We start from the raw sequence: 12,943 nt of genomic DNA, 5'->3' as shown, positions 1-12,943 counted from the left end.
TTTTTACGATTCGAACGGAATGGTCCACAAGGAGTTCGTGCCAACGGACCAAACCGTCAATGCAATTTTCTATCTTGGCGTTTTGAAGTGTTTGTTGCATTGCATTCGTCGAATTCGCCCTGAATACCGCGAAGGAGGAAGCTGGCGCTTATTGCTTGATAATTCACCATCTCATCGATCCATTCTTGTGACTGATTTTTTGACTAGAAATCGCATTTTAACCATCAATCACTCACCTTATTCATCTTATATGGCTCCCTGTGACTTCCACCTATTCGGAAAATTGCATTTGGTCATGAAGGAAAAACGTTTTGCTTGTACTGGCATCCTGGAGAACATTCCGGTCAATGACCTGAAACACTCTTTCGAAAAGCTTTTAGATCGCCTAAAATAGTTTATTGAGGCCGGAGGGGACTATTTTGAATAAATAAACTCGAAGTTATCAGAACAAAGCTCCTGTCGTTTCTATTTTAGCTCAGTCTTGTTTATTTTAGACTTCGCCTGGTACGTATATTTTTTTTAAGTATTTAAAAAAAAATCAGAAAAAAATTGGTTTGTTTCAATTGAGATTGGTTAATATTTTTTAAATGCACGATTTTTATTTTTTGCTAATTTTGAAAGTGGTGCAAGTGCTTTTGAAGTCTTTAAGTATATGAAGGTATTTGAAGAATTATTATGGTACATTGTAAATTTAAGTCACTTTAATGTTGAAAAAATACATAATTAATGTAATAGCCGATATCGTTATTTTTCAAATTATTCAAATGCAAAACCTTAAATATCTCCATATAAAATAAAATACATTTACACCACTTTCAAAGAAAACGGCTTATATGAGTATGTATGTATGTATATAATGCGCAGCACTGTACATATATTGCAATTAAAGGATTATAATCGCGCTTTATAGCAATTTACTTTTATTTACACTGTAAATGGCCCACACGCCCCCGCATTTGTAGATTTCCTTAATTTAATTTTTTTTATACATTTCCTGTTTCGGCCTTCATTCGAGTGCAACAAATCGCTTTGTTTTATTGCAGCACTTTGAGTGACACCCCTTCCCCCCCACCAAAATAGGACCAACATCAAATAGCAGAAAAAGCGCAAACAAATATAAATGCATATTAAGCTGGCAATGCGAATACCTGCATATGTATTTGTAAATATTGAACAGTTCACATGGCCCTTCCCTCTGCTTCCCGCACATCATGTCAACCACAAAATCGGTTAAAAACCGTGCAACACTAATGCTAACCTCGGCTATGACCCACAACCACAAAGGTCAGCGCATTTCAAGGTAATACGGGCGCACTGCACATCCACATAAACACACACACCAACAGTTTAGCGTTCAAACGCCCGACGGACCAAACGCCTAGCCACAGCTGCTACTGCGGTAAACTCAAAAAGGGTGTGCAAACTGGGTGCTACTATATTAATTTGCAATACCATAGTTACAGTAAGCACAGCAACAAATTGCATTAACTGCAGTAGTAACAATCGCTGTGGTGGCGACGGCGGCAAAAGTGCTATGCGCTCATATCAAGGCTGAGCGAACAGAATGCGTTGTGGCCGATTGCAATGTCCGCTAGCAACAATCCACTACAACCTTAATAACGATTGTGTGAAGAAACAATTGCGATGCCAATGTGGTGGTATACTACACCTACACATTAACTTATACATACACAAGTGGTCAACGAAATAGGTAACTACAGGAAAAAAAGGATATCGCAGATGGAAACGCAGCAGTTTAAGATTTGAGCTTGAAATAAAATATATCTTATAATTTTACATAACCGCATTTGAGGTTATGCTAGAGTATCTGGAAAACTTCACGTCCTGGTTATTTTGGGGTTAAATTCAGATTCAGTACATCAAAAATCTATATACATATATATTATAATATATATAAGTCAAAATAGGAATATATTCAACAAGCCGTTCCACCGTTGTGAATATTCAGATGATATACTTATAATGGCGAACGGCGGAAGTGAATAAAAGATTGCGTTTATAAAATAATAGTGAAAAAATAGAAAAAATAATACGAACTACTGGGCTAAGAATTAACGCGGAGAAAACGAAGTTTGTGCTCAAAGCCAGCTCCGCTTAAGGCATGATGACCTCCTTGTGATAGACTATTTGAGAGTGTACAAGAATGTACCTACATCGGAAGCTTCATTAACAATAAATGATAGTATTAGTAGCAAATAAGTCTTAATTTTCTCATTTGAAGCTGCTTAAGTCTAAATTATTATGTTGCGACCAAAAGTTAAGGATATTCAAAACCTGATCCGTGCTTACCTATGGTTGCGAACTATGGACTATGACATTAATCAGCTAATGGTATTTGAAAGAAAAATTTGGCGAAAAATATATGGACCTGTGAGACTGCAAATTAGATATATGTATAAACATGAGCTGGAACTTTTAGCAAAAGCGAAACTCTGATAAGATTTATAAAATCTCAGACAATAAGATGGCTGGGGCACGAATTTAGAATGCCCAAGGAGTGAACAACTCGAAAGGCAGTTGAATTACGCCCTATTGGAGGCCGAAGAAGAGGACGCTCCAGAAAGAGATGCTCGAAAATGTGGAAGTTGACCCTGAAAAGTTAAACGTGCGGCAGTGGAAGGAGGTAGCCTAGGATAGAGACAGATTGCGCAAAGTTGTCAATGAAGCAATGGTGTACCAAGGACTGTGATGCTAAGAGGAAGAAGAAGAAAAAGATATATAACTTGCACTATATAAAGGCGGCCGCCGTAGACATACTCTTCGGGAATACGTAGGTTCGAATCTCCGTGCATTAAACAGCAAAATGATAGAAACAGTGTTTTCTAATAGCGGTCGCCCCTCGGCAGGCAATGGCAAACCTCCGAGTGTATTTCTATCATGAAAAAGCTCCTCATAAAAAATATCTACCATTCGGAGGCTGCTGAAAACTCCATTTGCGGAACTCTCCATTTGCGGAACAATATCAAGACGCACGCCACAAATTTTAGGAGGAGCTCAACCAAACACCCAAGAAAGGTGTAAGAGCCATTTATACTACATACTAGCAAACCCGGCCCCCTTCGCTGGGCACACTAAAATAGAATAGATATGATTTAGAACAGAAAATATATGATTTTCATATTATTTATTTCTTTATTCTTTATTCAAGCGCTTTGGCATAAACAATATTTTTTGTTTTTCTATTTGTTTTTGAGTAAATATAAAATATAAATTGAAAATCAGGAAAAAAGAAGATTGTTTTTAAATTTCAAATCATCGCATATGAATAAACAATCGTCTTTTTTCCTGATCATCCATGAATTTTTCGTTTCAATTTATATGTTTTATTAAGCATTGGAGCTTTTTTAACCATTATCCATTTATATTTTTCAAAAAAAAAAACGAAGAAAAATTTTTTTTCCACGAACACATAATTTCAATCGGATTTCACATTAAATTCTCAAATTTCGTAAGAAATTATTCACTGTTCCACAATCCACTCCAAAAAAATTCACAAACAATTTTTACATATTGCACTTACGTTTTTTCCTTATGGCATCCAAATCAGAAAGAAATATTGACACATTGTAACTCACACTGTCAATTTGACAGTTCAGTTCCGCCCCAAGCGTTAAAAAAGTAAGCGACATTATGGCTGGTTCAAAAGAACGCTGTACCCGTTGCCACTGCTCCGAACTACAACCAAACTTTACGAAACCCATTTTCAATACTTACTTAACAATGTGCGTAAGTTTGGTTTAATTCGGTGCAAAGACACGGCGGGTCCACGTTTTGGCATATATTTCGAGACCCTAGTCATCAATAGGTATGAAAATTACCCCGTATTAAAGCACTTATCAACAGCTTTCATTTGATACCCATATTGTACATACACAACCAAAGGTTACCCGGGTCCACGTTTTGGCCTATATCTCGAGACCCCAGTCACGGAGCGGCATGAAAAATACTCTGTTATAAAGCATTCACCAACAGCTTCCATTTGATACCCATATTGTACATACACGTCCGAAGGTTACCCGAGTCCACGTTTTAACCTATATCTCGAGACCCTATCTACCAATAGGTATTCAAACTATACGGAAACCATCTTCAATACCTACTTAACAATGTGTGTAAGTTTGGTTTAATTCGGTTCAAAGACACGGCGGGTCCACGTTTTGGCATATATTTCGAGACCCTAGTCATCAATAGGTATGAAAATTACCCCGTATTAAAGCACTTATCAACAGCTTTCATTTGATATCCATATTGTACAAACACATTCTAGGGTCCACGTTTTGGTCTCTATCTCGAGACCCTTGTCACGGAGCGGATGGAAATACTCTGAACTAAAGCATTCACCAACAGCTTCCATTTGTCCACAATTTGACCTATATCTCGAGACCCTATCTACCAATAGGTATCCAAACTATACGGAAACCATCTTCAATACCTCCTTAACAATGTGTGTAAGTTTGGTTTCATTCGGTGCAAAGACACGGCGGGTCCACGTTTTGGCATATATTTCCAGACCCTAGTCATCAATAGGTATGTAAATTACCCCGTATTAAACCACTTATCAACAGCTTTCATTTGATATCCATATTGTACAAACACATTCTAGGGTCCACGTTTTGGTTTCTATCTCGAGACCCTAGTCACGGAGCGGATGGAAATACTCTGAACTAAAGCATTCACCAACAGCTTCCATTTGATACCCATATTGTACATACACAACCAAAGGTTACCCGGGTCCACGTTTTGACCTATATCTCGAGACCCCAGTCACGGAGCGGCATGAAAAATACTCTGTACTAAAGCATTCACCAACAGCTTCAATTTGATATCCATATTGTACAAACACATTCTAGGGTCCACGTTTTGGTCTCTATCTCGAGACCCTAGTCACGGAGCGGCTTGAAAAATACTCTGGACTAAAGCATTCACCAACAGCTTCCATTTGATACCCATATTGTAAATACACATCCGAAGGTTACCCGGGTCCACGTTTTGACCTATATCTCGAGCCCTATTTCCAAAATAAAATATAATCCATGTTACTCGTGGATGATGTAGCTTTCGAATGGTGAAAGAATTTTTAAAATCGGTCCAGTAGTTTTTGAGCCTATTCATTACAAACAAACAAACAAACAAAGTTTTCCTCTTTATAATATTAGTATAGATAATAATTAAAAAAAACGAATGTAGGGTATTTCTACCTGAAACACATATGGTCCATGAGCGTAGAGGGACATTTTTGCTTCTGCACGTTCATGAAACACATGTGGTTTATATACCCCCTGACGCACATATGGCTCAGGAACGTATCAGTGCTTATCAGGCGCACGTTTCCTGAACCATATGTGGCTCAGCGGACAGGGAACGTGTTAATTATGTGGGATTTACTAATATAGAACGTGAAAATAGCGTTTTATTTCGCTGTAAAACTAATAATTAAAAAAAACGGATGTAGGGTATTTCTACCTGAAACACATATGGTCCATGAGCGTAGAGGGACATTTTTGCTTCTGCACGTTCATGAAACACATGTGGTTTATATACCCCCTGACGCACATATGGCTCAGGAACGTATCAGTGCTTATCAGGCGCACGTTTCCTGAACCATATGTGGCTCAGCGGACAGGGAACATGTTAATTATGTGGGAATTACTAATATAGAACGTGAAAATAGCGTTTTATTTCGCTGTAAAATTGTATGTGCATATAATTACATGGAATTCAGTACATACATAGATACATATGTACATACGTCCGAAATGAAATAATGCGAGCGATTCGTAAATACATACATACATACGTCACCATACGATGTAATTCAACATTAATGAGGTGTGGTGAGATTATCGCTTAACGCCTGTTGCTTCATTCGGTTGACAGCGAACAAACACACAAACAGCTTTTTTTGGAAAAAGAGCTGCTTTTGTTTAAACAATTTTGGTTAAATAACAAATATATCAATTTTTTTTTTGATGCAGAACGAAAGTAAATATTTCAAAGTTAAACTCTAAGAAAGTTTCATTTTAATTGGTTGATTCGTTTATGATTTATGGCCGTGAAAACAAAAAAATTATGTTTTTTTGCCACATTTTGACCGATTGCCACGCCCCCTTTATATATTTCTTCACATTATATAGATATAAACCTTCCTCTTCAATCAATCTATCTTTAAAAAAAAACCGCATCAAAATCCGTTGCGTAGTTTTAAAGATTTAAGCGTATACGGGGACATAGGGACAGAAAAAGCGACTTTGTTTTATAATATGTAGTGATACAGGGTCCAGCACTCAAAATGTTACCAATTAAAAAGGCCACAAATTTAGTTTGAAAAATTACTTTCATTTAATTCAAAATAAAAATGTGTGAAAATTATACAAAATTAAGAATGAATTTCCTTTGCTCGATATGACCACCTTTTGTCTTGACTGTGGTCTTGAGACGGCCCAGAAACGACTCGCAAGCTGCCCGAATGTGACTTCCAGGTATTTTGGCCCACTCGCGGACAATGACTTTTTTCAGCGTCTCGAAACTGATGGATCTTTTAGTTCGGACCTTGCTCTCCAAAATGATCCAAAGAGAATAATCCATCGAATTCGCGTCTGGTGAATTTGAGAGCCATTGAGGGGATGTTATGAAGTTCGTAACGTTGTTTTTTGCCCATTCTCGGTTCACTCGAGCTTTGTGAGACGGTGCCGAGTCCTATTGAAACGTCCATGGTCCGCCGCCGAAATGCTTGTCTGCCCACGGCTTCAAAGCAACCTCCAGAATATATTCTTGATAATATTTCGCATTTACCTTGACGCCAGGAGAGCGTGAAAACGATTGGAGAAGGCTCATCTGCGGTTACAGTGGCCCAAATTCTCGTGACTCAAATTCTCGTAGGAATGGTCGGTGAAATAAACTCTATCGTTTTGAAAGTTTACGAATTGCTCAATTTGAAAAATTTTCTCGTCAGAAAACACAATGTTTGGAAACTGACCGCTTTCGGCCAAGCGAAGCAACTCCTTTCTCTCTCTCAAGTCTGATTTGGTGCTGCTTTGGTGTGAAATTGCCTTGCGCCTTTTGGATCTTGTAAGGCTTGACTTTGAGATCATTTTTCAGTATGCGGCGGATATTTCGCCATTTGATTGGCACTTCGTCGGGATTTCGCTCGAGTCGCTTCTTCACTTTTTGAATTATTTCACGTGACGTTGCAGTCTTTTGATGACCACCTTCATGACGTTTCGCGATGCTGCCAGTATCGTTGTAACGAGAAATGGTGCGATAAACAAAAACTTTATTTACTTTAAGGTGCTCGAGCTCACGAACTATCGTTGGTTGTGATTTTCCCGCCAAATAAAGGGTGGTTAAATTTCAAGGGCCGATATTGAATGTGAACCACACCTAAATGTCAACGACACCGTTGGACTTCTTTCTTTGGTGTTATTTGAAAGAAAAGGTATACGTCGATAAGCCAGCAACAATTCAAGATAAAGGATGAGATAATTCGGCACATTAACGGCATAGAACCTCAATTATGCCTCAGCGTCATCGAAAATTTGGACCATCGGACGGAGGTGTGCCGCCAAGGCCGTGGCGGCCATTTGGCCGATATTTTGCTCCATACGTAATTGAGCCATACCAATATTATCATAATAAAGAAAAATGGCAATAATTTCATGAAAAAATTGTATTTTATTCAAAATCAACACCAACGCTTCAAACTTAACTACCCTTTATAATGCAATCACACTATTACGTTTGAAATCCATTACTCCATGCTCTCGGCAAAATGTTTCCGCGCGCTTGTAAACTTTGAACTGTCATTTAGCCAACTAACAGACAGCTGATGTCCGTGCATCTCTGTTTCACGATGGGTCTATAACTACTGACGTCATTGCGGTTGCCAGATTTAAATGCTGGTAAGATAGTACAGAGCTTCCAGAAGTTAAGAAAAACACCTTTGCTTGCATTCATTAAATGAGTTCGCAATTGGACTAGATATTTGGGGCAAGACCTTCGCGGTCAATTTCTCGACTACATTTAATGTATGGTTATGTATTGCCAACTCAACACGGCTAACGTTCACTGAAGCTATCAATGCAAGGTAAGGTATGGGATCTTATATATTAGGAATAATGGATACATGATTTTCATGTACTTTTTGGAAAAAATTTGCAAACAAATACAATCTCTTCACAGAATAAACTTGTGTGAAATCCATTCATATTGTCTCAGAGATAGTTATGACAATGAAGCTGCCATACAAACCATGGAAAAAGTTGTGTGCGTCTTCGTAATTTGTACTGAAATATACAAGGCAAAAGCGAACAGTGATATTTTTATGGCAAAACATTTGATTTTATTTAAGAGGGCCCGGTTTAAAAAATCGATTTTTTTGTTTTTTCGATATTTCGAAAGTATAGTAGGTAGGTAGGGTGGCTGTCGCTGTGACACATTTAGACGAAATTATAGTATCTTAAGAATATACTGTGAAATTTTCATGCGGAAATTCCCAATATTATAGCTTCTACATCCCATGAACTAGGTAAAGAGTGGTCCGCGCGCTCCTGTACCTCTAACTTTAAACTCATTTATCTCTAAACGACTTTTTTCGGCCTGGTCTTGTCAAAAAAAAAAAAAAACTTTTCAATCAAATGGTTTGAAATTTTAATATGTTGTTAACAACATCAATGGATATCGCCCGTACTCGAATCATATTATTATTTCAATTATTTCGTTTTATATTTTTATTAAAAAACTGAAAAACCCCGATTTTTAGAGTGTCAAATTCAAAACCGCGCCATTTTGTCAATTTTTTTTTTATTCTAGTAACGGGACATAGCTACAGTCGTACTGAATAATATTTTTTTTTTTTGGTTTTTGTGTTCCAGATAAATAGAAGAGCCACACCAGAGTCCAGGTTCAATTTTTCGGAAGGGTCAACTTCAGTGCCATTTTTAAAATTATTAAAATTAAAAAACTTTTTTTTTTTTCATTTTGGTATGTAAAAGAAGTTAAATAAAAAGCCTAAAAAATTTAATTATATTTAATTTTTTTATTGTAAAAAAAAAATTCTGAAAATATCCTAAATTTTCGAGCTCTAGGCCTCTTAAGCTAGTTCAAATGTCGAAACAACTTCTTTTATCATCTGATGTTTCGTGAACATGACCGTGTGCATAAATCAACTTAACTCCAGATATTAGCACAAACCTAAAATGGATAAATTAAGTGTTCCAGATCGTCGGCCGAGATGCTTTGCGGAATCTAAGTCTTTTGGGCAAACATCAAATGTAATCAGAGGTAGTGGGAAAATTTATATTTATATTTATATTTTTTCTCATTCTCAATTCACTCGACAAGACTCAGTCTTGCGTTGATTACGTTAATCTATTTGATTTCTGGCAGGGTAGGTGATTAGCCTGCCGCTACCAGTCCTAAGTAGTGGGAATGCCCACCTGTCGTTGCTTCTGCGCCATCTGTGTGTCACATTTTTCTGGCAGAAGGATCACACACAGATGGTTGAGGACTTCGCTAAATTTAGTGTGTCTGCGTATTACCGCGATTGGCCGCTTCCTCTTGCTGGCGCAACTAATGCAATGTGTAAATGTGTCTTTTTTCTTTGTTTTTTGCTTGTTTTAGCAGCCACAATGCACGAAATGCATTGACTTTTGTGCGGAAGTAAGGATTGGAAGGATAGGATTGTTGGAGTTGAGGAATGATTTTTTTTTTTTTAATAGAAACTAGTAAAGTAGCAAAGTTTTGAAAAATGCGAGGACCCAGGGGGTTCGAGCCCACAACCTCTGGGATGCCAGGCTAGTGCACTTACCCTAGACTACTGAGGCCGCTTCTCTGTATTATGCAAACGTTATATCAGTTTTTCTATCTGTGTTCTGCGCTTCGAGTCTTGAAGGCTTTGAGGCCACTTGCATAATGGTTTGATTGCTGTGAAGGTATTCGGACTTAGTCTATAAAGATGCCAGTGCCAGAGGAGGAGGACTTACGGAGCGAGTGTGGAAAACAAAAATTTGCTTGTCAGAACTTACCCCAAGAAAATAGCTCCTATGACTATTACTTCACACTAGACAAAACTTCTTTGACGACCGATGAGCTTCAGAGTATTTGAAGATTCCATAATAAAATTGATTTGCATTTACATATTATGAAGTTTCGTAAACACAAAGGAATTTGTTGCTCCTTAGTATAACAAACTATGTGGCACCACTTTTTTGTACTCTTTGAAACTTCAATTTAAAAACTAACTGTTGCAGAAATTCGTCTGAAGAAACCCCCGTATTTATTTTTATAACTATCTGTGTATATAACTGTATAGTGTAAATGTACCGCATTCCCTTACAAAGATTTTTGTTTTTGCTTTTTGCCTGTGCATGAATAAGCTTGCTTGCAGCCATCAGCAAAATTGGTGAAAAACTGAAAGAGAATGGCGGCTATTTTTCAATCGCAACGCACCGTAAATTGACTATTAAATCCTGGTTAAATGACGCATTTGTGAACGCCGACGCATATTGAATTAATTTGTAGTGAGATGGGATTACAAATACAATTAAAAACTTTTATACTTAATGAAATCTCTACAAATTGTGCAGCATTTAATCATCATTATAAACAACTACATACGTACGAACGCACGTACACTACTGCAATGCCAGAGTATGTAACTATTAAACGAATATGCATATCTGTGATTGAATGCGCATGCATTAGGGTGGTACATTACGTATGTAAATATATACATAAACCCACTACAATGGCACAGCATGCGTACATTATGCGAACATATTAATCCTTAATTGTGTATATATTAGGGTGGTCCACAAAAAACTTCGGTTTATTAAATATTTCTTAGAACACCCAATGGGCGACACGATTTCGGGGTTTTTACGTTTTAGAAATTAAAATTAAAATTTGAAACAGGCGAGCCAAAACACACCAAGGATTGGTAACCCCTAAAAGACTCAGGCTAAAAATGCCATTTTGTTCAAAGGCAGATAGTCAAGGAGGGCAGATAGTCAAGGAGGAAAGGAGAGAAGTACCAGAGAGCAAGAGATAGGATAGAATAGATACAGAGACAGAGATGGCTAGTCCTATGAGAATTTTCCGGATTCTTTGGCAAATCTGACAATGTCCTACAGTTTGAGAGAATGAATATTAAGCATTTTTATGGCATTGGAACCCAAAATTCAAGCAAAGGCAGGACACTCACTGAGAAAATGCTCAATGCTATACAACTCCTCTAAGCAAGACAGGCCCACCGCGTCCTCTATGATCCCAATGGGGCTCGTATGCTAACCCCATGAGTTGTGTCCTGCAATAATACCGACCATCAACCGAAAGTCTTCCCTCATGGCGTAATGACACTTGTTACTATCGTTTGAGTGACATCCGCCTCCATAACTTATTTCATTGTTGGACCCATCGGTAAAAAAAATATCTGTAAAATTTTGTTTAGTGCATTCTGGATTGCTCCACTGCTTACATTTGACATCAAATTTCTTTCTAAATGAAACTATGGGCACAAGATCGACCTTAGGTGCAAAAAAGAGAGGGTGCTGTTCAGATAGCATCTTAAAGATTTCGCTGTGCCCCGAAGTTCCATCTTCGTGCTGAAATATAAATATGATTTCACATTGTCTACAGTCTACACAATGCTTTTATGGCTTTCTATCGGGTGTTTTTTACGAGCTTGAGAACTTAAAATAATATTAGAGAAATATTGTTAGGATAAAGTTTTGTTTTTTAATTGTAATTTGATAGATAAGTTCATGAAATTTATTTTTTTGAATCTGTCCGCGGCGGCTACGAGTTACGTGGTCCATTCGATCAATATAATTTTTGACTAGTTTTTCGAATAAATCTGGCGTCAATGGTGGCTTGAATATTGCAATAAATCGACTGCTAAGCACGCAAGTGCGCCGCAAATTGCGCCGCCTTGTTGGACCAAATGTCGTCGTTGTTTAGCTGATTAATTTTTGGTAACAAAAATTCAGCTTATGTAACAGCAGATCCTTTCTCATTTCGACAAAAATAAAGACCGATGATGCCGTCAGTGCTATGGTATATACATTTTAGCGAACAGGTTTTTTTTTTTTTTTTCAAAGTAAATCTGCACAATTTGGAAGCGTTGGTCTGACGTTAACGATTCAAGAGTACTTAACAAACCTTACTGAACAAAAGTGTGAACGCAGTTTGCCACTCTCAGCTGTCAAACCATAGTTATTGATAGCGAAAGTTCTCATGCAACAATAAAAATGCCCGATATATAACAAGTTTCAAGATAATTCTTATACGTTTTAAAATCATGTCGCACCCGCTATATTGAATTTTGAAAAATTTAGAACTGCACTCAGAGATCCTCAAATCACTTGAGTAACGACAACAACTTTAAAATTATTATTATTAAATTAATTAGATATTTCTAAATTTTTTATATGAAATAAACGGTTTTATATCAAAAAAACTTGTAATTTCTTTTTTCATATAGAACAATTCGACTTTTTTCTGAACCACCCTAGCTCACACATGTACCACTTACCAAGCCGGCCCGCATATCACAGTAAAATTCAATGCTCGAGGAAAGTTGCGCTTTGCTGTCGGTGGGGCAGGGGCTCCCTTGCAAGTAGAGCAACTGAGCGGTTGTACGATTATAAACAATCATCGACGCTGTGGGAAAGCCAAGACTCTGAAAGCAAAATAAAAGTAGTTTTTTAGTGCTAAAATTTTAGTACAAACTTCAAGAGCATTATATTATTATCAGTCTACAATAGAATAATGCAGACAATTTTGTTCAAAAGAAAGCACTGAGTAAAAGGTATTTTTTAGAGCCAACCAAAGCAATTCAGGTTTAAAAACGAAATTGTGCAGTACCAAAAAAAACCTATTGATTCAATTTGAAGATGAAAATAGAAGGATTGATTGAGAGCTGTTC

General features: G+C 37.3%; 1 protein-coding gene across 1 annotated transcript in view; it reads right to left on the bottom strand.

The window, feature by feature from the left end:
* Positions 1-12,943, bottom strand: part of LOC128871971 (cation-independent mannose-6-phosphate receptor) — a 188,819-nt gene that overhangs the window by 30,639 nt on the left and 145,237 nt on the right. The window contains exon 11 of the mRNA XM_054114192.1: positions 12,551-12,697. Coding sequence (XP_053970167.1) covers positions 12,551-12,697 — 147 coding nt within the window. The remainder of the gene's footprint in view (positions 1-12,550; positions 12,698-12,943) is intronic.

The sequence above is a fragment of the Anastrepha ludens genome, chromosome 2, assembly GCF_028408465.1.
Source record: "Anastrepha ludens isolate Willacy chromosome 2, idAnaLude1.1, whole genome shotgun sequence".
NCBI lineage: Eukaryota > Metazoa > Arthropoda > Insecta > Diptera > Tephritidae > Anastrepha > Anastrepha ludens.
The sequence above is the reverse complement of the archived record's forward strand: the minus strand, read 5'-3'. Positions and strand labels throughout refer to the sequence as shown.